Genomic DNA, 27,136 nt, shown 5'->3' on the forward strand with positions numbered 1-27,136 from the left:
TTTGCAATCAGACTACGAAATGTGTTGAAAAATAGCAGCGAAGATATGATTTTTGTATAAATATTAATAACAAAATTTTTATAATTCTTAACATATTGAGTTTAATGAAGGATGATGATAATGTTATGTAGTTCTCAAATAATTTTACAAAGAGTGTACGAATACTGTGGGTGAATTTATACGCCAGGTGGTGCGATTTAGGAGCCGGTGCGATATCGGCAACCTTACCCTAATACCTACACCTAAATAAAGATTTATTACTATTAGTATTTTATCTTTTGCGTCATCACACCTTTTTCCATTCAATTAATTCCTAATTATTTTGATAAGCTTAAAATTAAGTATCGGTTTTCTTGCTTTCGTAGAGCCCCTAGAACGAATGAATAAGTGTTAAAAAAAAATTAAGGCAACCGTAAATTTTTGTTTGCGTAATTACTGTAACAAGTAGTCACAACAGTGATGGCCAATTGGCCATAGACAAAGTGTCCCATTTTGACCCAATGAAATCGAGGGTTGAGATGGGTATCAGATAAAATCTATCAGATGGTTAAAGGTCTCAACGAGCAATTATGTTACAAATGTGTTATTTTTATGGTGATCCAGTTTCTGGTTCCAGAGAGAATGGTTCAGACAGATTTTAATAAATTTCAATAAATTGCAATTAATTTCAAAGCGAATTTAAATATATAAAAGTCTGATAATTGCAAAGTGGTGCAGCGTGAAAAAAGTGACCGTCGTCCTGCGACGTTTTGAATTATCAGTAGGATCTTTTCCTTATCAGTGGGAGCGATCGATTAAAGTTGACGTTGATCACTCTGCTTTGTTGTTGTTTGTGTTTGCCGTTCTTGTGATTCAAGCAAGTGTAAAAAATATTGGATAGCCCAAAAATATTATTTTCTAGACTTTTGTTATTTAAAATTCTGCTTTGAAATTAATTAAAATCCGGGAAAAAAAGTTTATATCTGATTGTATATAATTGTATACAATTATATCATATTACATATAATTATATATAATAAGATATTTGCATATTGTTAATTATATACAATGATATCAAAATATATATACCTCTATATCAAATTATATAAAAATATTTTGAGACTCTTACAGGAGAAAAAAAATTATATCTTAGATGTAATTATGTCAAAATATTTATAACTCCGTATCAAATTATGCAAAATTATTTGGAGAATCTTATCGGAGAAAAAATGATATCTTATTAGATGTAATTGTATCAAAATATTTATAACTCCATATCAAATTATGCAAAATTGTTTTTTATATCAAAATATACAAAATTATATTAAAATCCTTTTCGGAGTTATACAAAAAATTATATGTATAAAACTGCCAAATTCTATATAAATAATTTAGGTATAGATAATAAAATGGTTTTTTCGAGATATTAAAGGTTCAATAAATTGATTACGCGTACCTTCACATACATTTGCGAACACAATCTAAATAAAAAATCAGATACATAAAAATCACTATAAAAATTACATATTTGTAATGATTGTTGAGACTTTTAATCTGGTACCTATTTTATACTTATTATACCCATCTTAATTTTACTGACTGTGAATCAAAATGGAGCATATTTTGGTCTGTTTTTGTACTTAAAAAAAAAAAATAAAATTTTTTTGCTAAATTATTATCAGAATGACAATTTAGGTACTCATTTGAGACATCCTAAAGTATTTTTTGCAAACTATCAATTTTTTTCGCTACATTATTCTTTTATTGTAAATTGATAAATACAGAAAAATGTTAAATCGACTTTGAAAAATACAGAAGAATTGTTAAATCGACTAAAATTGTTCAGTTTCCGTAATAACGCAAAGAGTTAAAAGTAAAACATTTTTAAGTATTTCAGAAACGAAGATGGAAATAAAATAATTTAATAACCTAAATTTAATATTAATAAAATACATCTTTATTGAGTGACAGATATGTTAAAACAATTCTCTTTAAAACAATATACTTGAACCACTGTTTTCATTAGAGGTAAGATTATCCAAAGGTAACCCAAGTTCGACGCACCTGAATTGTCGCTTTTTGTTTAAAACTAAACATTTTTAAATATTTAAAGAATGGAGGAGAAGTAAAACATTTTAATATCTTAAAATGAAGCACTTATGAGACGGGTCAAGACGAGATCTAATTTTAAAAATTTTTGTGAAAAAACGGAAAGAGATGAGGAAGTTGTGTTTATTCTATTGTAAAGTTTATACTTTTTTTTTGTTTAACTTTGAAATATTAGAAAACGACGATATTTTATATTATTTTTTAATAATACATAAATGTCATAGAGAAAAGTATGGAATAAATACGTTTATATTTCATGTTTATTTTATTGTAGTCATATTTTTCTCCACATGACAAGTAAATTTTATTAAAAAAATAATATAAAATAATATAAAATTGCGTTTTTTTTTCGCGAAAAATTCGCAAAACTTAAGCTCCGATTTGTTCCTTTATCCAACTGTATGTACATGCCCTCTTAATAGATTTTAATGCACGTCTCTGTCGCTGTGGTATCTTTAGACTGTCCGATTACCGCGAACGTAGTTCGAGGCACTCGGGATATTTGAATATTCAGGTATTAAGATGTTATACAGACGTTAGGAGAGACAGGACGAAGAGACGAAGGATTATAGAGCCGTTCAACTGACTACATATATCCCGCGATATGGCAGCTCGATATACGCGGTAGTACATACCTTCGCGCCGCTAAACTGCTAAACTACCGTAAAGCGTTTAATAGATCAGAAGTTATATGCGAATTGCTTGGGCGCTATCGTGACTCCGACCGTCCGCGTTACGGCTCGCAGATATGTATTCAGTTATTTAGTCCATTAACTTCGTTTACGTTTCGCGATTTATTACGGCTGTCTCCGCACTGTCTCCGCGCCAAATATATTCGCATCGCAACCTGTTCGTTTACTAGTTAAAGAGCGTGCCGTCGGTTCTAATAAAAGTACTCGTACATCTGTCCCTTCCGCGGCGTGCCGCGCCGCGCCGCGCCGCGCCGAACCGCCCGGTTCAACGCCACGTTTTCAGCAAATTAATCTTAATTCATGCGGGACGAACGGTGCTACGACGGCAACCGTGCTCGCATTTAGAACGATTATCTTTAATGAGAAACCCGAGTCTTCGAGAAATTGTGCGGCATAAGGGAGGGAGTTCGCTTTCCACGTCGTCCTCCTCCCACCTTCGAACTCGATTTAATGCATTTTGAGATAACGCCCCGTGTTTCCGATAAACAGGCATAATAACGGCGCCGAGGCGAGAGAGGCCGACAAAGTCGAATGGACGATTAAAGCTCCTTAGGAAAGCTGTAAAGCGAACCAGCAGTACGATACTCCACTTAACTTTTTACGTTACAGTTCGCGGCAGCACGCCGCCGCGGGGCGAGATGCGGAAATGGGAGTTTCGTGCCGAAAACAGAACCCGCGCTGAAGGGAAGCTCAGATGTGTGAGGGAATACGCTCGGCTTCCCTATTCTCGAAACTTCCTGTAAAGATGTATCCGGTATATTATGTGCACATCCGCGTGTGTGTATTAGTGCCGCTTTTGCAGTCGCGGCGGTCAACGTCTGTGTAATATTTAGCCCTTCCAATATCCGTATTAGCTTAGAGATTTAAATTATTTCATAGGATGGATAGGTCGAGTATCATATTTAAGATAAGATAATTATTATAGTCTTAAGATGACATAAACCGTTTAACGCCCATATTCGCATACTATTTAACAATTATAGCAACCTAATAGCAAATTAAAAAATGTATTTTCTAATTCTACGTGAAAGTACAATAAAGTTTTTAGTTAAAGAGACAAATAAATAAGGTGTTTCTATTCAGGAGTTGGTTAACTAGTTAAACAGTTCAAAGTTAAGTAATAAAGTTAAAAAGTTAATAACTTTTAACTTAACTTCGTTAATTTTGGATAATTTAATTTTTAACTTTTAATAGTTATTTTTAAAATGATATAAACTTTAATTTAATAACTTTTTTCCTAAGTTAAAAATTCATATTTGTAAAAGAAATATATTATAAAAAAGGAAAGTACAATTCACATCAAAAATAATATTCTTTTTTTATTTCATATAAACTTAATTTATAAATAAAATGTTAAATTTAATGATCTATATTATAATTGTTTTAAATAATTTAAAAACTAACGATTTTTTATTATAATTTAATATAAATGTTTTTCAACATTAAATTTTCAATTTAACTTAATTCAATTTTAACGTATTATAATTTTTAACTAGTTAGTTTTTGTTCAAGTAATTTTTAACGTAATTAAATTAATTTTATAAGCCATTAACTTTAACTTAATTTAGTTAAAAAAATATATTAATTTATTCAATCCTGGCTTCCGTTTGGAAAATATGTATCTTTATTTAAAAAAGTAAGTTGTAAAATTGGAACAAATATAAAAATAAACAATAATAATGTTCGCCTCGTTAAATTATCTGAAATTAAAAGGAATAAGCAATTTTTTTTACACTTTGTCATTTTGATTTTCGGAAGTAATTTTATAAAATTGTATTTTTTGTGAAGCACACATCTGAATTTGGAAATTGCGTCTTTCCGAAAAATTTCTTATTTTTGTTATAATTTAAGAAATATTACATGGAAAGAAAAATTTTATTGTAGCCTCTATAAATTCAGTTAGATACAGATCAGAAAATAAATTTAATGTTAAAGTACTAAAATAATTATGTAAAACGTTCTAGGATGATGATACTGCTGCAAAAAATTTTGGCGTTCTTGCAATCAGCTGAAACGTCCAATATGAATTTTTCAATAGTTGAATATAATTATTTTCAAATCTATATTTTACCAAAATTGTTCTTTCTGTTTTAAAATATAGAAAAGCTTCTGTGAACCGTTGTCGAATGTTATTAAAAATATCGTTTTGAAGTTTCAAATTTAGATTAAAGGAACTAGAATTTGTAGTTTTGAGTTTGAAATTGAAATGTGTCGGTGTTCGTATCTATTGTCATTTCTACTTTTCATTTTATTGCTACTTTTTTGTAACGCGCAACGTTCGTTTTCAAGAACGAGATTAGTCCAAAATTGTTAAAAAATTATATAATAAATCACATTTACTGTTTAAAAGCATATGATTAATAATATTAATAAAATACCATTATTTTTAATATGAATTAAAATAATTATGAACAATTCATGATTATATAATATGTAGTAAGTATGAAAATACAATATAATTTTACACATAGAATACTTTGATATAAATATGTCGTACTTATCGGAAATTTAATTTATCAAATTAATATAACTTAAAAGGGATAGGCTGTCAATGCGGTTGTCGGTGCGCGAACTAATGAAATAAAAATTCTTTTATCACGTTTTGATGTAATAAAAGTATTTTACATTTAACAGTTGAAAGTGAGAATTAATGAACATAAGAATCACGTACATAAAAAAAAATACGACGACTCGGTGATTACGGACCACAGAATGAGTCGCAGTCGTAAATTTCATTGGGAAAATGCGAGAAATATTGAAGGTGGAAAGAAATTTTAATGAAAGACTTGTTGCAGAAATGTTATATATTAAACATCAGGTCAACAGACTGAATTACCAAATAAACACCGACTCGCTAAATAATATCTATTTACCGTTTATCAGTAATGCATAAACAATGATAGCTGTTATTTTCCGTCACTTATTAGGAATTGATGTCAATATTGATGTTTATGACTCCACTAGATGTTTACTTTATTTTATTTTAAATCACCATATTGTTTCGGACGGTTTGCTCTTAACAGGCAAAATTGAAAATCTTGTAACCACCATAAAGTTTTATTGCGTTTTTCAATGGGTAGCAGTGAGATACACTCAGTGCGTTTTGCACTAAAAGCAACACCGTTTATTGGAGTTCGTGCCGAATTTCTACATTTAGTGCGCACCTGTTCGGCCAATAAAATTCGCTATTAGTCGTATATATTTTTTTTACTTAAACTATGCCACGCATTTATACTTATTTATCACATTCATGAGAATGTAGCGTTATTACAAAGTAACCATCGATTGTCTTCTAGAAATTTGTTAATTCATGTTAATTTATTCCGTAACACTAACTTGCTGTGCAAAAATATGATTAGTTGTTTTATAAAAAAAATTCTTGATCGAGAGACGATGTTCAATATTTGAATGCGGTGAAATTACGTTGGAAAATGCGATATTCTTCACATAAACTCTCTTCGCATAAATTCATGGATTAAAGATGACTTAGGATGAAGCCGAGGCGTTTGGCGAGAAGAGGTGTAATTTGTATAATTACACTACAATGCGTTAACACGCAATAGAATAATTTTAATTTGATTAGTTTGTGCACCGAGAACTGCGTTGACTCCTCACATTCCATCCTTTTTAAGTTAAAGGTATTAATTTTTTCAGAACAAAGCGTTGAATCCAATTTCTTTAGATTTTAATTTTAATTTATCAAGCATTATTGATGTCTGAGCCAAATAAAAGACAATGGAAATTTTATATTGTTATTAACTATTAAAAAAAATTAAATAAGCGAAACGTTTATATTTTTAAATTTTATAAAACATTTCCAGAAATTCTTGCATTTTTGTCATGTCTAAAGAGACATGGCCGTTTATGAATAGAACAATCAAGATGGACAAAGGATATAAGAGCTAAGCGCTTGTATTTTGCTACTCCGTCCTCTATTATCCCTCTACTTGTGTATCACGAAATAATCACTAAGCTTATCACACTCCCTGCAGAGAGAGTAATCATTTTTTCTGCGTAGGTTGTAATACATCGCCGCGCTACTCATAACACTGACAAATTGATTCAAATCACGTTAACGTAAACAGTAATAAACCGAAATTACAACACAATATAACATAAAAATACATAACGAAGTATATGTAGTTGCGAGCAAATTACCTTCGCTCCTTCTATTTTCTCTTTTCAACTTTTGCGGCGTAAATATCGGTGTTATCTCATGCTTTAAGCTATACATTTACGATTAGTATCTCTATATAAATTTACTATAATTATGATAGAACAGAACAAATTAATTTGTCAATAGAGTTCTCACATTATCTCGCATGAGAGATTAATTATGAATCAGATCTGAAAAAATTTTAACAAGGGTAACTTGTTAACCAGGCTAGGATAACTGTTCCAATTACCGTCACTTTAAAAACAAAGTGGCAGTTAACATGTTTTATATTTCATAGTATGTATTTTAAGTATTTAATAAACATTTTTTTATCGTTATTCAGGTGCAGCTTTAATATATACACGATAGAATCAACAAGCTTGAAAATCAATTGATTATTTAAATATAATAAGAGAAATGAAAATATATCATATATTGAACCTATTACTGTCAATTATAATGTTCGGAATATTGTCTCCCGATTACTGCCGCATATTCATGCATATAACGTGACTCATTTACTGCCGGCAGTAATGCAGGTAAGCCCTAAATGATTGTCCCTAATACTGTCATCTCTCTCAATAAATTAAATAAAAGTAACCTATCACGTGTTTATGATCATTTTATTCGAATGTCATTTAAACATCATCATATATTGCTTTAGTAGATATAAAAATGAAAGTACCATGTTTTTTTTTCATAAACTTCCAAAACATATGCAATTCTGCTTTTATTTAGAAAATGATAACGCCTACGTTCTAAGATGAATTTCTAACTGCTTTAATTATTTTATAAATACAGTTATTAAATATTTTACATTGTTTTGTTTACGTTTATATGATGATCTTAGTTTAACATTAAAGCAATTTTAACACGTAACGTTCTCACATTTTTTATTCTAATGCTACGATTGAAAAAGCAGCAGTAATTAGGACACTGACAATTATATTGGAACAGTCTCGTAAGAAAATTTCACATAAGAATGCTACGAGAAGACAGCTTTAAGGTGAAGTAAAAATAGCAATAAGTATAAACATAATCAATACATTTTAATTTTAAGGTGAACATTACAAATCTTGAATAGTACATCATGTTTAAATTATCGTGGCTTTGGAAAATGTTTTGAAAAGAATTCGTTCAATGTTTAACAACGCTTTTTTAATGTAATTTTGCATCTTAATTCTTAAAATAACACGTATTGTATTTTCAAAATAGAAACACCTTTATTTATGGTATCTATTTTGTTTTTAATAAAAATGTTTCAATAAAATATCCTATTTTTCAATTTATTATAAGATTCTACAACTTCCTTGAAATAAAAACGGATTATGAATATTAATCAATAGTCGTCCTATTTCTTGTTAATGGTACTAAATTTATTTAGATTTAGTGTAAATAGAACAATTAATTAATGCATGTAATTGCATTGGGACAGACACAAGGTTTGGTGATTCCAATAATATTTTGCGTGCTACTTATTATAGTGTTGTCGGTTTTTTTGCATATATTTGTTGGAAATGCATAAATAAAATATGAAAGGCATCATTACAAAAGCGATACTTTAAGCACTTTGTGTTTTAAAAAATTTTCTGAAAATTAATCAAATGCATTAGATGTGTAGAAGATGTAAGATATATAAAAATATAAATATATGAAAATGTAATTATAAAGTACCTAATAACTTTTAATTAATAATCTGATTTTTGTCAGACTTCTTGCGCCATGTAACGCTGAATTTGCCATCGAAAAGTTAAGCATGCGTAAAAAAGAATCACCAACGTTTCACTAGTAACATTTTGATATTTTCAAGTTCCTCAATTAATTTTTATACAGAACTAAATATTATACCCGTTAAATCAAAATAATTCTTTCTTGAACACGAGTCTTTTCAAATTTGAATTCAAAGTGTATAATATTCCAAAATCAAATTAAAAAAGTTCATATTTAAAGGAGAAATTATTTTATTAAAATATTCGAGAAGAATTTAAAATTTATTCAACATTCAATATCTTGACGTATATACATACACCGTGAAAAATAAAATGTCCCAAAAAGTCCACTCTAAATTTTAAGTTAAAATAACTCAAAAGTTAATTTAAAATAACTCTTATTTTAAGTGTTCAAGTTAAAATAAGAGTTATTTTAACTTAACTTTTGAGTTATTTTAATTTAAAATAAATTTAGAACGGACATACAAAAGTATTAAATTAGCATTCTATTTTTTACAGTGTACCACAATACCTAGGATCGCACTTTATCAACCTTTATAACACAACTTATGTAACATGATCATAAATACCAAATGCTTTTCTTTAAATATGTATTATCAAGATTTATCTTCTATTTGCTTTAGTTCAAACTTAATTTTGATAACGAAATTTCTTTTTTATTAAAATTTGATATCTTGACGCATTAGTCTTCAACCAGTATACTACATACTTACAATGATTTTTTCTCGAACATGACATGTTTATATATTGGAAATAAAAAATTAAATGTAAAAGTGTTAAATTTAAAAACATTCACACATTACGCTAAAGAACTTGCAAAAAAGGTCTATCAACTTAATAATTACATACCACTACATCCAGCAAACAAAGTGACGTCGAATGATGTCTTAATAATGTCTTAATGACGTTTTCACGTCAATAAGACGTCATTGAAATGTCATTTCACGTTACCTTGTTTGCTGGATAAACATACCACCTCTTTAATCGAAGAACATGTATACTTAACACACTGATCACACAATTCACACACACACACATGCGCGCGCGCGCGCGCGCGCACACACACACACACACACACACACACACACACACACGCACGCACGCACGCACGCACGCGCGCACGCGCGCGCACGCACGCGCACACACACACGCACACAAACACACACACGCACGCAAACACACACGCACGCACGCACGCACGCACGCACGCGCACACGCACACAAACACAAACACACACACACACACATCAAAAAAATGGATTCGAGGACTGAATTATCTGGGTATGAACCCGGGTCTATGGAATCGTCGCGGTTACATGTCGCCTCTGAGAAAAATCTCATAATACTGCGTTTTTTATTTTATTTTGTGAGGTATTTTAATTACGAGAAAAGGGATTCTATTGCATGGCATCCATCGACGACACCGTGTACCACTATAATATAACTAGAAAAAGTTTTACTAGATCTAGATGGGGAAAATATTAAACAAATTTTCCTTTTATTTGAATCTATCAAACGTACCTGCTACAACATACCGAACCTAATCGTGATAATTATAAATTCTGCGTAACAGTCTTGTATAAATGAACTCTATCAAATACATTTCGTTGATTTAATCAAAACACTTTTGTCAGAAAAAATAAATATTCAAAAGCACATTCATCACGATGAATTAGTTACTGTTTCTCGAAACACTCAAAAGATTGATAGGTTTCGTGTATGTAAAAAAAAAAAAAAAAATTCTTGTAGCGCGCAAAAAGTATCGCTGCGTGCGCCGCACCCTGCGCAAAAGATACGAGAGGTGACAAGGGGGAGGGGAAAAAAAATCACGTTCCTAGGATAACATTTTCGACACGCGCGAGAAGCAACGTGGGAATCGACGCGAAACGATTCGGGTCGAAAAAAAAGTCGTATTTCGGTTTAAACTGGGCGCAAGGCACGGAGGAAAAAGGACTACGCAAACCAGAGAGTACCCTGTATCCGCGTGGGCAGATAGGTAAATGGACACGAGGCTGTCGACGGTGATATCACACGAGGGATATTGCGGATTATATATACAGGTGCACGTGCGATACTCACCGTTTCCGGCTGCTCGCCCCCAAAGTAATGTACACACACTCACACGCGGCGCCGCACACCGTCGCGGGCGGTACAGCGGCGCGATATTACGTTGCTTTTCGATACTCTCCGAGAGGGTTCCCTTTCAACGTGCGCCCCATACCGAGGTTGTTGCGCTCCCACGCGCGAACAACCTCGTGCGATTATTTCACCTTCCGAGCGGCTTTGAAGGGAAACGAATTCGCTAATATGTTGATATTGGTCCGCGCGTGCGCCGCGCGACTTTCCCCGCTTTCACCGTTTACGCCTATAATTTTATATCTTCTACGCCCTTCGGTTAAAATTTGAGTCGGTAAATCCGTGCGTCAGTTGGAAACTGTAATTTATCTCGGCAGCGGTAGTACCTTCTGTGAACCTTCTTTTTTTTATCAAGTAACTTTTGAAATATTTTAAATTCTTATTAAATAAACATATTTCATCTGACATTTTAATTTGTTTCGAATCACTAATGTTCCTTCAATCTTCAAACAAATGTACAGCTTCAGATGTTTTAAGAGCATTTCCAAAATTTCATTTCCAGTTTTCACCCCCGAGGGAGAATGTCACATCTCAGTCGCGAGTCAGGAAATTAGAAACATGATTTATGAAGGTTTAACTACTAATATCATTTGATAAGAAATCTGCTTTTTCTCTGCAAATTATGATCAACAAGTACATCTGCTGTACAGCTCCAGTGCTAGTAGCTTGCGAGCGGCTTTCAGCAAAGGCTTTTAATCTCGCCTGCTTGGTTAAAATCGTTAACGACAAAATAAGACATTTATTATCCCATAAACGTCATATTTCGTTCGCTACTCGCGTCGCGAGTGCTTCATTAAAACACGATGAGTCGATAATCGCATAGTACGTAGTACAATTCAAGACACGCTTTTAAAGCAATGACCATTAACGTAATTGCATTTTCGCAAGTGAATTTCTGTTTGTCTGTCAGCAGCGCCGGACTGGCCTCTACCTCTTGGTCACTTGACTCCGCCAGCGGCCGGTCGATCGTGAAAAATTTGCGTGAGCCAAATTGTCTTAGCACCTAAAATCGATGCACACCTCATCAACGTACTTCGTGGAGCGCTCAATCGATACTCGTAGATATCTATCGCCGCGTATCGTTCACCGCACTTATCGGGCAACGAACTCGTGCAAATGTCTTTGTTGATGGATGGTGCTCGCGATAACGAAGACAAATCTGCGAACATTATGAGAGGATAACGCGTGGGTGTTACATCGGAATCGAGATGCTGATGCAGGAATTTGGATTATACCGCGAAGTGATCGGGCATCCCGATGGGACTGCATTTGCAAATGCACTTTATTCCATTGTGTCGGTATCAAGCTATGCCGGACTAAGCATTTCAACAGACTAACACTAACAGACGCGATTCCAGCGGACGTGGAATAAATTAATTTGCGCGGTAGCGATTTGCGGGATGTAATAGAATAGATGAGCGCGCGCGCACGTGCAAAAGAAAATTCTGCAGTTTAGTAACGAATTTTAGATCTGGAATTAGTGCTCTGCGAGCGTTGTCTTAAGGGGATTCTATAAATAAAAATAAAATAATAAAACATGATTAATACACTGAGAGAAAAAATTGCAGTGGTGGCAGCTATAAGGGGACAACTATACAAATTTTGTTAATAGAATTATAATATGTAGTTAAGTAAACTATATTATGATTATTGCAACTAAGCTAATGGTTAAAAGAATAGTTGGAATTACTATATAGTATAGTATATTACAATTATTTTCTATTAGTTTTCTTAGCCATTAATTTAGTTGCAATAACAATAATATAGTTCACTTACTGTATATTACAATTCTATACGTTGACATACATTTTATTTATTTAGCAAAATTGATGTTTTAAAATTACATTATATTTATGCTATTTATTATCTATATATAAATTGTGTTTAACACTAAAAAAGATTAAATATTAATTCGAAACGAAATATATAAGTTAACTGTACACTATATGGTCTACTTTGCGATTTTTTCTAATTTTTGCTGAGTCCAAAATTGAAAATCAATGACCAAATTTAAAGCAAAATACATTTTTAACATTAATTTAAAATAGAAAATTTATTTGATCAATAATGTGAAATTACAATGTAAATAAAATGCTTTTAACGATCGTAGTTGAATCTTAATGTTTATATTTTATTCGTGTGATTTTATATACTCTTTTAAATTCATTAAATTGCGCGCCGAATAGATTTTTAATTATAACAGTTTTAAGTTAAATAAGATTTAATAATATCACGTTTATTAAATTAAAAATTAATTTAATAGTAATACTAATTTTTGTGAACTGAAAATCTATTCGGTGCGCAGTTTAATGTGTTTGAAAAATATATAAAATCACACGAATAAAATATAAGCATTAAGATCTAGCTATGACTGTTAAAGAGGTTTTATTTCATTTATCTTGTGATTAATTTAAAATTTCAAATATTCACGTGAGTGCTGTAGAGACTTTTAGAAAAAGTATTATTTGGATCATTGAATACGCATGTACCCTCTTTTTCACAAAAAGTATCAGAAAAACGGATAATAAAATGATCCAATGTAATATTTATAAGTTTATGAGTTTATTAATATATTGACATACATATAAGAGTATACAACAAAATATTTTTATCAACAATCCATTAAGCAAACAGTTTTTTGACTGTCTTAACTTTTCCTTCTTAAAACTATGGCATGAATTGCATTTAGGTAGATGAAAATTTACGATCTGAAGTAATAAAAGTACCGAAAAACGTTACAATCGATGTGTAGGTACGCATTACTGATGTCATATTCGTTCTTTCTTACTAAGAATTCTTTTTTCTTTTTTGGTTGTAAGCAGGGTGTTATAACAAAAATATAAATTAAATACAGTGTTGAAAAGTATAAATATAAAGTTACAATAATATGAACTGCGGAGATCAATAATTATCACTTGATTATAGAATGCAGTAACTTTTCTACAAAATATTAGATCATGAGAAACACAATCAAGAATATTCTATTATTGAACTCACTGTTAACAATAAAATACATGAACTGAACAGGTAACTGTTACAAACAACTCACGTTGACAATCTGTACGATATACTAATGTTATTTGTTCAATTTATCGTGTAACTACTTATTGTTAGAAACAGCAAGTAGGACATATTGGGTACTAGTCCATATAGAACACAGTTACTTTATTTAAATAACATTATATTGAATTAATATCGGATATATTAAAAATTTAACAGAAAAATTTAATCAGGTTTGGTTTTAATATGGTTCTAAGAAATCTTATCTTAGAAAATGTAACTTCATGTGTTAAAATGTCAAAACTTGATTTTGTTTGTCAATCAGGGTCACTCAATATTGTGTTACTTTTTTTTACAAAAATTAGACATTATATGTATAATATTGTAACTGATAATTGACAAAAACAAAATCGAAAAGAAGAAAATGAGAAAATATGTGTGTTCGGTTGTTGTACTGTGTCATTAATGATATAGTATTGTCGAGATGATAATTCTTTGTATGATATTTCTGTGGAGCATTTTTAGACGCATTCAATCTATAATTTCTATATCGATCTATTCAAGTAACTGCTGTAGCATACTAAACGCAGACGAGTGATAATTGATTTATGTTTCCGGTTAAATTAAAGAAGATTGTTTTTATTTTTACAATGAATTTATCTCACTAAAGATAATTGCTTTTACAGTTGAAAGGTCTGTGATTTGATTTGTTTTGTTATTAAAACAATTTTCGTACAAGCACGTTGACCCAGTATTGTTTTTTTTTTTAGCCCTTGATAAGTTTATATTGGTTTTACATCTTGAGAGCACAGAGAGACACTTAACATTTATTAATTTTAGTTTTTTACAGTGTACAGTATTTGTTTACTTACCCATATACAGTGTTATTTTAAATTTTAAAAATATTCAGTATCAATTTGACACAGAATATTCAAATAGCATTACATACGCGCAATTACGTAATATTAAATTAACATTCTGGTGTGTTAAAAATTTTTCACGAAAATTTTAACAAAGGCCGGCTTTACTTAACATAAATACAAAATGTATCGTAGTGAAAATATCAAATATATTTAACTTTCAGGAACATTCCATGGTGCGTGCGCGAATATGATAACGCAGATTATCACATTTTGAAAAATTGGACTCGTTTGAGGCATGGTGCAGGTAAGCCGAAGTAGTAACAAAAGTGGGATCAGAGATTATCGTACGTTTTTTCCCATCACGCGATCGAGATGAGTGATACATGGTATTTCGTGCGATTTCAAAGTCGGTCGTGCACGCCACGTTGAATACGGATCCATAATTATCCATCTCAATTTAAAAAATCACGATAACACGTAAAGAGGCGCCACTATCGATACATTCAAAAATTAGCTCATAATTAGACGTGACGTACTCCGATTTGATTTATTAATAATCATGCAACGTTGCACTTTGGGACAAGAATTTTATTACGGATAATATTATTTTAATAATAAATGATCTTCTTGTATAATCTTCAATATTGATTTTTTAATTTATTAAAATCCTCGAGATAATCATATATTATTTAAAGAAGATTATCAATAGGTGAGATGTAAAAATACTGTGACGAATAAATATATTGAACGAGGCGAAAATATTTTTCTTGTGCGTTGTAACATCATTTTTAAATACGTTGCTGTTTTTTTTTGTGTGTTCTTGAGGAATATACAATTCCACATTTCTAGATATTTGACAAAGATAAAAAGTTATGTTGGCGGGACAACATTTGATTAAATTAGATATTTTACACCGTGGTTAAAATTATGTGAAAACTTTTCATGTTTAAAGCTTGACCTCTTTAATTGGTTAACATTAAAATGAAAGAACAGCAGTACTGCGTTTAGCGTCGAGGTGAAAATGTGGAAAACGCGAAAGCTGTATCATATGATTTTATTACGGTTGAAGAAAAAATTAATATCAAAGTGAGGCTAGTCATTTTCTGTGGTTTTTTTCGCGGAATACAAATTCGGTTTCCACATTACTTCACGTTACAATTTTGAGAAATTTACAATTAAAGAACTATTTTCACGTACTTTGTCATGTTTTAACTGCGATATGTAGCGCGTTGAATAAGTTTTATTGCAATAAAAATTAAGTTTATTCAGGGCTTTCAGTCCACAAAGGAAATGTTTTGTGTTGGCTATGATTAATAAAATATTTATAGTTAAATAAGGTATGTATGTGAAAAATCCTTATAAATTTTTACTAAAGTTTATAAAACATGATTTAATTATTATTGAATATATTAATTACTCGATTTTAAATAATCGTCAATTTTAGCATTAAGTTTTTATTAAGCATCATACAAGACTTTCATATATTGTATAAATTGTTACAAAAATTTGAACATTTTTTAAATTTTGCCAGATTGAATTCATTTTGAATTTATCAAATTTGACATCGGATTCTTATTCAACTAATTTAAGACTTAGGTTTAAAGAAGTATAATTGAGAAACTGTATTTAACACATACCTACTTGTTTGCGATCTCATTCTGATAACACTTTGTTATTATGCAATGTATAATTTAATATGTTTATGATTGTTCTTTATTATATCAATTTGACCACAACCATAAATTTATTTATTCAAAGTTCGTCGTCTTTCTCAATTTCGCAGTGAGTCGTTCTCTATTATTTCGAGCGTCGTTTATGTTTTCTCCTTAAATTTGCATGCCAATGGCGTTTTTATGTTTTTTAGTGTTTAATCAGATTATGCTTCTCTTTGCTCTGGTTATTTTGATACTTTGGATTTTGCAAATTGATTCATCGATATGAGAAACGAATTCCGCAAGATCGCATTTGTGTCGCGCTGATGACTCGAAACGCTTCGAAATGTTCGATGTTACTGTGAATAACAAAGGTTTTTGTTATAAATTTGCGCTTTTCCATTCACGTTGTTACTCTCATTAGCCCGTATTATCGTTCGAAAACTATTCGGTAATCCTGAATGACCTACTTCACAGCTTCTCTGCAATAGACACCATATTTAATCGTGAATACCTTATTAATCCTTATAAATGACACCGTAAATTCTTTTTGAGGGTTGAAAATCCCAATAACACATTTAACTTGGACTGCAATAAAACTTCTTCAGCACGTCACATATCGCAGTTACGTGACAAAGTGAAAATAGCCCATTTTGCTTTAACCGCAAGTTTCTTAAAATCGTGACGCGATGAAGCAGTTTGAAAACTGGATTCGTATTCAGTATCCAAAGAAAAATTACAGAAAATGATTATTTTTTGTTAAACCGTGTTAGAATAAGGTTGCCGAATCGCATCAGCTCCTAAATCGTATCTCGCGTATATATTCAACCACAGTACTCGTATACTCTTTGTGAAATTATTTGGCAACTACATAATAATATCAACATCCTTCATTAAACTCAACATGTTAAGAACAATAGAAATTTTGTTATTAATATTTATAAAAAAAATTGTAATTTTGCTGCTATTTCTCAACTCATTTCGTAATTTGATTTCAAAGAAAGATAAAATAAATAATCTAAATTTTGATAATTTGTAATGATTACAATATTGTTAAAATTAGATTAACAGTGTTCAAATAACTTTGCGTTTTTATTTGTAAATTAAATAAATAAAGTTTTACAAAATGCTTTAGCTTCCTAAATCGCACCATGTCTTAGTCTTCTAAATCGCGCTAAATTTGTTTTGATCGTGATTATGTATACAAAATCAAATATAATAGACATACAGAGCACACATTGTAACAATATTACCGTAATATAGCAATGTTATTGCAGTATTATTAAAGAGTTATCGAAATTGACGGAATACGTATTTAGTTTACAGTATTTATCATCAATATTAATAAAATTATGCTTATCTAACGCATTTTCGCTCGAGAAGAAAAAATCTAGCAGAAAAGGTGTCCTTTTAAGAGTAATATTAACCTGTGGTGCAATTTAAGAGACCGGTTGCCTAAATCGCACTATTCAAAGGTTTCTTAAAAAACCGTAATTTAAAAATTCATAACAATACATAAAATTAAAAAAAAATAAAAATAAAAATAAAAGGAGAAATGTTGTACTTTATTACGACGTAAGTTAAAAATATATTTTATAATTTCTCAGTTATAAGCCTTTATGTCAAAAGTGCTGCGATTTCGGCAACCTTATCTTATATCAGTCGATCGCGCACGCATCTCGGATGTCGCCGATTATAATTATGCAAGGAGTTCTACCTATCTGCGTATATTACACCGTCGGGATCGCAAAGTCTATTTACGCTCGTTTTACCGGCGTAATTATACGCGGTATATTTGTGTATCACGGTGTTAATAATATTCGGAGCTTTATTGCATATAGGTTTTCTCCCTGCCGGAATTTATTCGCGACACTAGGATCGCATTGCTAGCGAAATGCAAAATGGAAATTTACAATATTTCGCCCCGTTGTTTTTAACTCGCCCCCGATAAAGCACAGCGGCGCGACGAAATGGCAATGCGACGAAATCTGCAACGTCCGGAGGTAACCCAATTACTACGATACCCCGCTGTCTCTTTTCCTTTTGAGAATTTTCCGCGTCGCGCTTTTTCCCCTCCCCTTCCGCTTTTTTTCCCCATTATCCGTTTGTTGGGTAATGGTTCTTGTCGAATATATTTCAAGAATTCATCGTGAAAATATTCAAGGAATCCGGAGCGCGGAAAACGAGCTGCACAAAAGATCGAAACAAAAGTTGTTTTTATCCCTGGTAATCGGTTTTCAATTTTGAATCCGAAGGGGGCGAGCGCGAAAATTCCGGGATACCGTTAATGCAATTTTTTTTCTGAGTATACACATCCACATTGCGCGGCGTCACGCTATGACAAACATTTCCCTTCCCTTCCTCCCCCTTTTCACCCTTTTTTTCACGTATCTGATTTCGTACCAGCGCAGCGGAGACGGAAAACGCGCGGGAAGCACGTAGCAGAAGCACAAAAATGTCACATCGAAATAAAAACTCGTAGTACCACAGTTTGATTAACGTTTCGCCTTCGGTGTCGATTTCTCGGTCGTGCTGACAATTCGCGCTATTAAAACGAACGGGAACATTATCTTACGAGGGGTCGAGGGTATCGATCCGGACGCGAAAAACTTGATCCCGAGTCGCTTTTGCGAACCGAACGACTTTTCCGGTCCGCCCTTGACGGTGATACGGGGACGACAAGTTTTTCGTTACGATTTCGTTGCGCATCCTTCCCACTCTCGTTCGCTCTTTCGCCCTCACCCTCACCCTCTTCCTTCCCGTCCCACTTTTTTTATTTAATCGACAACAAGCCATTGCAGGACTGCGCAGTTCGATCGCGGATGCAGTTTCAATTAAATTACGCAGAGTTCGAAGGTCCGATCGTTCGGTACGCGAAAAGTTTCGCGTGCAGATTGAATGTTCGTGCAGATGCGGTCGGGGCGGACGGAGGGGGAGGAGGGGGGAGTAACAACGTATTATCCGCGCGGATGTTACAATGGTTAACTAGCGGTGGAAGCGACCGTGAATACCGCCGAATTGCCTTTGCGATAGGTTCCATCGTCGAAGAGCAAGTGCGCGGCTCTCGCGAGAGGGAAACGCTGTTCGTTTCGGGCTTCCGATTTCTTTGCCCTCCCTTTGTGTGTACCCTCGTTTTCCGCAACTCTCAACGGATACCATAAATTTTGTTAAGCTCTCGGTACCGCGGTCTAACGATCCTATTTAAAAGAACTCATTAAAATCGGAAGATTTATAAGAGAGTGCGAATGTAGCCGTGCTTTATTCTTTGTATCGCGCTGTTAATTACGATGTCCGTTTTTCGTTTTTATGCCACGAGAAACTCGAGAAATATTATACTAATTGACCCATGCAAAAATTATTAGTGCAAGGAATTCATTGGTGCAGGGTAAATTGGGGTATTGTGGTCATGCGGGAAAGATGGCCGTAGTCTGTAATGTCTCCAATAATTGTTAAATAGCGCATTTTTGTAGTCATTCTGAAAGATAATCAATATTTATGGTAATTTATATCCGTACGCTATTCGAAATAATCTTATTTTGAATATTACATGATACTTTTACTTTTGGCTGTCTGCAAAGTTTTGCATGTGCTCTCTAAAAGCTGCTATAGCGTTGAATAAATTACAGTTAAACTACCATAATCACGAATAAAATATTAGATTAATTTACAAATAAAATATTAAATCTGTCTAATGATTTATATTATAATTTTTTTGAGTAGGTAATCTAACTTTCAAAATTTACGAATTCCTAATTTAATACGAATATAATTCTTTTAAAAATCAACTTTTAATTTAACTTAAGTTAATTTAACTTTACGTATCTTTTAACTGGTTAGTTTCTTTTGTTCAAGTTAATTTTAACATAATTAAATCAATTTTATGAGCAATTAACTTTAACTTAATTGAGTTAAAAAAATATGTCAACTTACCCAACTTTAAATAATAATTATAATAATAATAATATTTTTATCGAACGTTGAATTTTATTGGTTAACAGAAGTTTAAAAAACCAAAGGTATTAATACTTTCACAATTCATATTCATAGTATATTTACTGTATTCATTCAGTAAGCGAGGTTGCGCATCCAGAGGGTTAATTCAATACCTGACCTGTTTAATAGCTAAACTACATTGTAGAAGCGCGTTCACATATAATTATCAAATGAGCGTTCGCATAATCACGATCATGTATCAACACGCGATTTTTAATATTTTAAAGCAATGTATCCAATGATATGCGATTTAAAAGCCGAGAGAGAGACTGTAGAGAGCGAATAGCCGATAGAATTATGTTAAAATATTTACAGGCAGTATACGAAAAGGGACTTTGGATTTAGTTGTGCGATGGGGCGGGCATGAGAACTGATTCTGATGATGAGCCTGCGGCAGAAGATTTGAATGAGAGTCAATATTTAGGTGCAACACATCATGAAAATAAACTTGGATGCGTTAGTTCGCAGGATATTGGAGATCAGACAACAGAGATGATCTGCTAACGTAAATGATATATTTTGCTTCGGTTTTAAATAATTTTTAAATAAGTGGGTCTAGAATAAACTTTTGCACTAATATTTATTAGAGTTTGATTAGTATACGTAAAAAATTTAACTTAACTCATAATGTTACGTATTAAATTTGCAAGTACTATAAAAACGTACTATAAAAACGTGATTTACATTAGAATCAAATGCAAAGAAAGAATTAAGCAACTTTTAAGTCATTAAGAGAATTATGCTCAAAATTTATACAGATACTGAAATGTTATAATCAAACAGTCTATTAAATTTTTACTTTTTTGGTAATAGTTTGAAACGCGATACACACGTCATGAGTTATATTGTACGCCGTTTTGACCCCTTCGAAAACCAGGACTTGAAGAGCGAGCGTCATTACGCCGCCATATTTGAACTAATTTGGTTTAAAAAATTTTTTTTCTACATCTGTAAATTATGCGAAATATGTAAGAAAAGTTAAAAGTTATTAGACAGTTCATTAAAAAAGTCTTGTGCCACAAAAAAATTTTGTAAAAATCAGCTTTCTTCGGCCGATCACATGACCTTCCTCCCTTAAAAAATTCAAGATAATCTTGTTTCGACCAATAACGACCTTACCAAAGGATAAAACTGATAAAAACATTAATTGGATTTTTTGTAATCTTACAACCTTTATCTGAAATATTTAAAAATAAAACTTATAGTTTTCGATTGGATGTTTTTGTTACTGATATACTGATGTAACAAAACATCAAATATTTATAGCTTATCATGTGAAAAAGGCGCAGATGATGCAGACAGTGAAAAGCGATTTTAGGTTATTATTTTATTTGTAAATGAGACACCAAGACCCTGGTACACGTGCTCACGTAGTCAGCGTTTTATAATATTTAAAGCATACACGACATTAGCCTAATATTCGTTATCTCTTTCGTCATTATTAAACACAATAACAGATGCATGACCAAAGACCACCAGAATGATGATGATGATAAGGAAAATGAATTAATACACAGTTGAAATAATTTGTTTTACAAGTTCATATTAGAGCATTTATTTGAACATATACACATGCACATACACACATGGGACCAGTCTCCTACCACGTCCGTGTCGTTGGTGTTCTGGGTTACCCTAGGAATAGGAATTGGCGACTGGAGGTTAATTAAATACGAAAACTGTTCCTTATTTTGTTGTAATTGTAAGTCTTACATATTTTATTTAGCAGGTTAGCTACAACAAACGAGAAAATCAGCTGATTTAACAGAAATTCAATTTCAGGGATTAGTGCGTTAGTTTTTTTACTTTGTATTTTGATTACATGAGATCACTATTAGTTTTGATTGAGTAAAATTATATTAATGAAATATTTTTGATAATTATTAATAAGATTTTACGCACTGTTTACGTATATTTTTAATTCTGCCGTTAGAAACGTTGAACGTGACAATTAGACAGCTAATCTAGGACGTTTCCATGCAGCATATTTCAATCTATACCTGGAACTGTAGACCTTAGCTTAGTTTTTAATTAATATTTTTGTAAAAAAAATTTTTAATTATTTTTTCAACTTAATTGCTAAATTTTCCATTATATTTATTTATTTTATAAAGAGTCATTTTTAATACATAAGTTGTTTACTTGTATACAAAAACTATGTGGTAAATGGAGTTGAATTTTTCGAAGGACGTGCAAAAAGGTTTCAACTGTTCGTATAATTTTTATGTATATCAAAGCATTTTGAAAAATAACGTATCAGTCTTTCGATGCATTTGTCATAAGATGATGTGTACAAAATTTTAACTGAAAAATTTCTTTTAGAAACCAGTCAATCAGTTAGAAATTTTAATAAAATATTAGTTTTGCTTTAAATAACATTCTACATAATTTTTGAATAAATTGAAGCAGCTCGTATAAAATTTACAAATTAATAAGTACGTCTAATGAGACAAACAAAAAAATTTTTTTAGATGCTCTTATAAAACATAAATTTATTAACGACAAACTTCTTGATGGTCGAGAATCGAACAAATTGCCTGAGTCGTACGACGAGAAGCGAGTGGTCGTTAAACATTTGGCCACAATTTGTTTCGCTTATGGGAAACGACGAAGCAATTAAAGAAATTATAGACCATGGGCTTTAACTGCCAGATTATTTATACACGAACTTCATGTCGCCTCGAAAGCTGTTTGAACACATTGCGTCATTTATGTAAGAGTGTTGTACACACACTGAAGAAGACTCCGTAGAGTCGAAACGTTCGTGTCGAATTTATTAATAAATTGATGTTTTATACGAACATCTGACAAACTTTGTTGCTCGTTTCTGGCCTTGCTTATTAATTTGGAAATTAAAGCAGTTTGATTTTTCGATTCCTCTGCATGGAACGTAGTAGTGAGGAGATGCGAAAGAATTTAATCATTACGAATCTGAAACAAATATCGACTAACTAGGTATCTCTGAATTCTCTGTTTCGTCACGACGCGCATTTTCGTCTCGTTTCGCCGCTCGGCAGGTCGCGCGAGACACTTTAGTCGGCATTTCGTGAAATTTCGCGATCGCAGTATACAATTGTTCCTTTTTTTCTCTTCGATCTTATAGAAAACTAATAAATCCCCGTATGATTGCTCGCATCTGCGTCTATGCCGCGTTTCGGCGAGGGCGAGTCGCAATTATTGCGCTCCGCCGACCGCAACCGACTTTCAGCATCGCAAAACTTCGCGAGGTCGACGATCCCGTTTCCCGTTGCATCGCAACGCCAAGGGTGTTATACAGGGTGTTACTAAAATTCATGGACTAACTTTCCAAGCGCACCGAATCAATGCGGAGATAGTTTTGCTAGCGGACAGCTTTTTTCCACGGAAAAAAGAAATCATTGTTATTATGGGTAAAAATGTTAATAGCTGCCGAACTATCGATGATCGCGAACGGAGGGATATCCGCTTACGAATTTTAACAAGATTCTGTGTAGTGTACGACTTGTTTTATCAACTGCGTGATAAACGTAACACCCCGGCTCGAATAGCGAAATAAATGGAGGCAGCGTGGCGGAACGATAGCTTTAGGATGCGAATGTAAAACGAGAAAGAGGATGGGGAGGAACTGGGAAATAGTTCCTGTCGAAACCACGCGACAGGAACGCATATCATTGACCCATCCTTTCAATTTCTCATTTTCTCGGCACCGTGAGAGGAATCGATGACTGCAAATAATGCCGCGTCGACCTCCTCTTATACGCATGTCAGGGCATCGGGCTGATTTCGAAAGTATCGCCGTTGGCGCACCCCTTCCTACAATTTGCTTTCTTCAAGCGAGAATTTTGGCTCGAGAAAATTTGCGATTCGTTTGAAACTTGAGTACATATAAATGATAAAAATTTGACAGTGCTGTTACGTCGAAAGACAACGTTTGCGTTTGCACATCGGGCGAACATACGAAATCTAAAAAGGACTTGAAAGAAAAACAATCATGATTGAATTAACCAGACATGTTTGGTTAAGTGAATTTTGATGAAAATGGATTTACAATCAAATACAATATTAGATATAACTATAAGGATTTGGTTAACATTTTCTGGATGAATTTACATTTCTGGTATGCAGCGGTTCGCGACACTGCAATCAGATGATTTCTCGTAAAAGAAACCACACAGAACGAAATAAGAGGCGAATTATTTCGAGATTTTTTATTGTTATTGTTATAAAATGATTTCGCTTGCGAGAGAGCCCCTAAAATTGTGCGACACGTCAGGCGACACATTGGCGTGACAAGCTGTGGTGAACTACAATTCCAGGGATTTTGGATTCAAACTCAGCTCTCGACTCCATATTTTTCGACGTGCGCGCTGAGTGATTAGTGTGTTAAGTCTACATGTTCCTCGATTAAAGAGGTGATAGCTTGTACGTTCCCTCGATTGAGAGGTGACAGTTTAATAGTGTTACGCAATTAAGTTGATAGGGATTTTGCAAGTTCTTCCGCGTAATAAGCATTCTGGAATTTAATTTGCATTTTTAAATACAAAAAAGGTATCGTGTTCGAGAAGAAATTGTTATAAGTATGCAGATTGAAAAGTGCAATGTAAAGACAGTGAATCCTAATAAAAAAAAAATGTTTCTCAAATTGAGTTTGACGACGAAAGCAAATAAGAGATGAATCTTGACAGTATACTGCACTGAGAAAAAATATTTGGTATTTGTAATTAATCCTTACTAGTCAACGCAATTTTTTATTCTTTACTAGTCGACGTGGGGGCGTTTTATGTTTCTATTAAGGAATACTGTAATGAAATAGTTTTCAACTGTAATTTTACTTAATTTTAACCTTCTAGTATACAATTAAAAAGTTAAATGACAATAACAATTGATAAAACTGTAGGTATATAATTTTGGCAAATATGTGAATAAAGTTTCGATAAACATAGGGTAATCTTTGAAAAATCATAACTTTCTTAAAAATCATCATAGATAACCAATTGAAAAAAGGAAATTATAGTTAAAGAATTATATTGTTATAAAAAAAATGTTCCATTAGTTTGGATTTACAATTTAATGTTAATTTTGCAACATGGAGAATGTTTATTTTTATAATATAAAATTAGCGAATAATATGGGATTTTCAATAAATGTAGCTTCAGTTTTGTGAATTTAATGAATTTTAATACAAATTTAGTGTTGAAAAGTAAAAATTACATCTTTTTATTTATATATTTATAATGCAATATTTTTATAATAATATAAGTATCAAACAGTTTTATTAATAAAAAGTTAAAAACTACGAATATTGTGCAAGTATATTGATAAAATAATATATTATAAAAAATGAAGAAAATATTTACTTCTAATTTTAGCATCTTTATCAGCCAAGTTGAGAACAGTCGTGCATTGTGAATTTTTCACACCGACGTAACTATTGAAATAACAGCAGTTAAAAAGCGCTACTGCGGCGTTTTATTCCCTTACCAACAAAGTTTTTTTCAGACGCGATATAGGCGCGTGTAACACGTACTGTACTGGCGTATGTAATGCAAGAAATTCTGCTCGAACGCTAGTGACTCCACGTTGGCTAGTAAAGGATTAATAATTGCAAAAAAAAGTAATTATGGTCAAGAACTCCATTTTTATGATCGACTGCTGTCAATCGAAGATTGTTGTAATTATTACTACTATAATGTTATTAATAATAATTTTATGTTTACAGTTGTAACAACTATAAACAAAATTTTATTATAGCACTATAATTTCAAATATTAAAATTGAAAAGTATCAAATAAATGATAAAAGTAAAATAAACGTTTCGATGTAGTAAATGTAATCACATTTATAATGAACATAACTATACTTTTTCAATATTCGCTTACTATTTTTATAATAATTATAACTATATTTCATATGGTATAACTATATTTCATATGGTTAAAACAATTACAAGCACATATTTGGCACCAAAGATAACTATAAATTAAATTATGATATTTGCAACTATTTTTTTCTTCCAGTGTAGTTTTTAGTTCTGTATAAAAATTAATTCAGATCCGATAATTTCTACAAGAATATTCTGATTCGTTTCGGGCGGACATAGTTGAATCTACCAGATTTCCAATTAATGCGACTAGATTTTTTTCCAGTGTGGTCGCAATCAGAATCTTTGCAATCAAATTCGTCTGATTACCTCAATCTGAATGCAAGTCACCAAATTTGTCTGTGCGTGATGATTTTTGTGAAAATTATGAATCATATTTCAGCAAATTATCAGATCGTTATATTCGTATTTTAGATTAATTTGAGCAATTTTGTTTTCGGCGCAGGCAATTTTTACGGAATCCTACCGTTACGGAATAGCAATCCTCCCGAAATATGATATATTTTGATGCGTTATTGTGCTTCTTCTTATTGTGCTTCTTCTCGCACAAAAATATCACGCGTGCATTCGACGCAAAATTTGTCCGCGCTGAAAGATTAAAAGCGGGACACTTTTTGTCAATTTAAATAATAATTGCGAAATTGCGCACCGGTGACTTTTGTATTCAACTAACGATATTGCGGTGGATTTTAAAATTTCGACGCGGCACACTGCGCCGCGCGCGCGCACTATCTTTAACACTGAAAATAATTCCTGCAAAACAGACTCGTACACGCGATATACCAGCGATACGTATGCAGATAATACGCGCGCGCAGTACCGCGGCTCCAGTACCGCGGCTCACTCGGAAATCCGAAAAAAAATGTGTCTACAGCCGCGTTCAATCATAGATTAAAAGCGGATAAGGGGACGCCCTACTTTTCCCTCGCGCCTCTATTATCTCCGTGTAAAAATCGCGCGAATCGC

The 27,136-nt window shown here is 32.3% G+C and overlaps 1 protein-coding gene across 2 annotated transcripts in view; it reads left to right on the top strand.

Moving 5' to 3' along the window:
- LOC105196291 (neurexin-3) overlaps positions 1-27,136 on the top strand; it is a 502,597-nt gene that overhangs the window by 74,207 nt on the left and 401,254 nt on the right. The window contains exon 1 of one of the 2 annotated variants that reach the window (XM_026137070.2): positions 14,901-14,969. The exons of the other annotated variant lie outside the window; for it this stretch is intronic. Within the exon in view, the coding sequence (XP_025992855.2) occupies positions 14,961-14,969 (9 nt within the window). The 5' untranslated portion in view covers positions 14,901-14,960. Of the gene's footprint in view, positions 1-14,900; positions 14,970-27,136 lie in introns of those variants that run through there. 2 annotated transcript variants of the gene reach the window in all.

This window comes from Solenopsis invicta, chromosome 4 (genome assembly GCF_016802725.1).
Source record: "Solenopsis invicta isolate M01_SB chromosome 4, UNIL_Sinv_3.0, whole genome shotgun sequence".
NCBI classification, from domain to species: domain Eukaryota; kingdom Metazoa; phylum Arthropoda; class Insecta; order Hymenoptera; family Formicidae; genus Solenopsis; species Solenopsis invicta.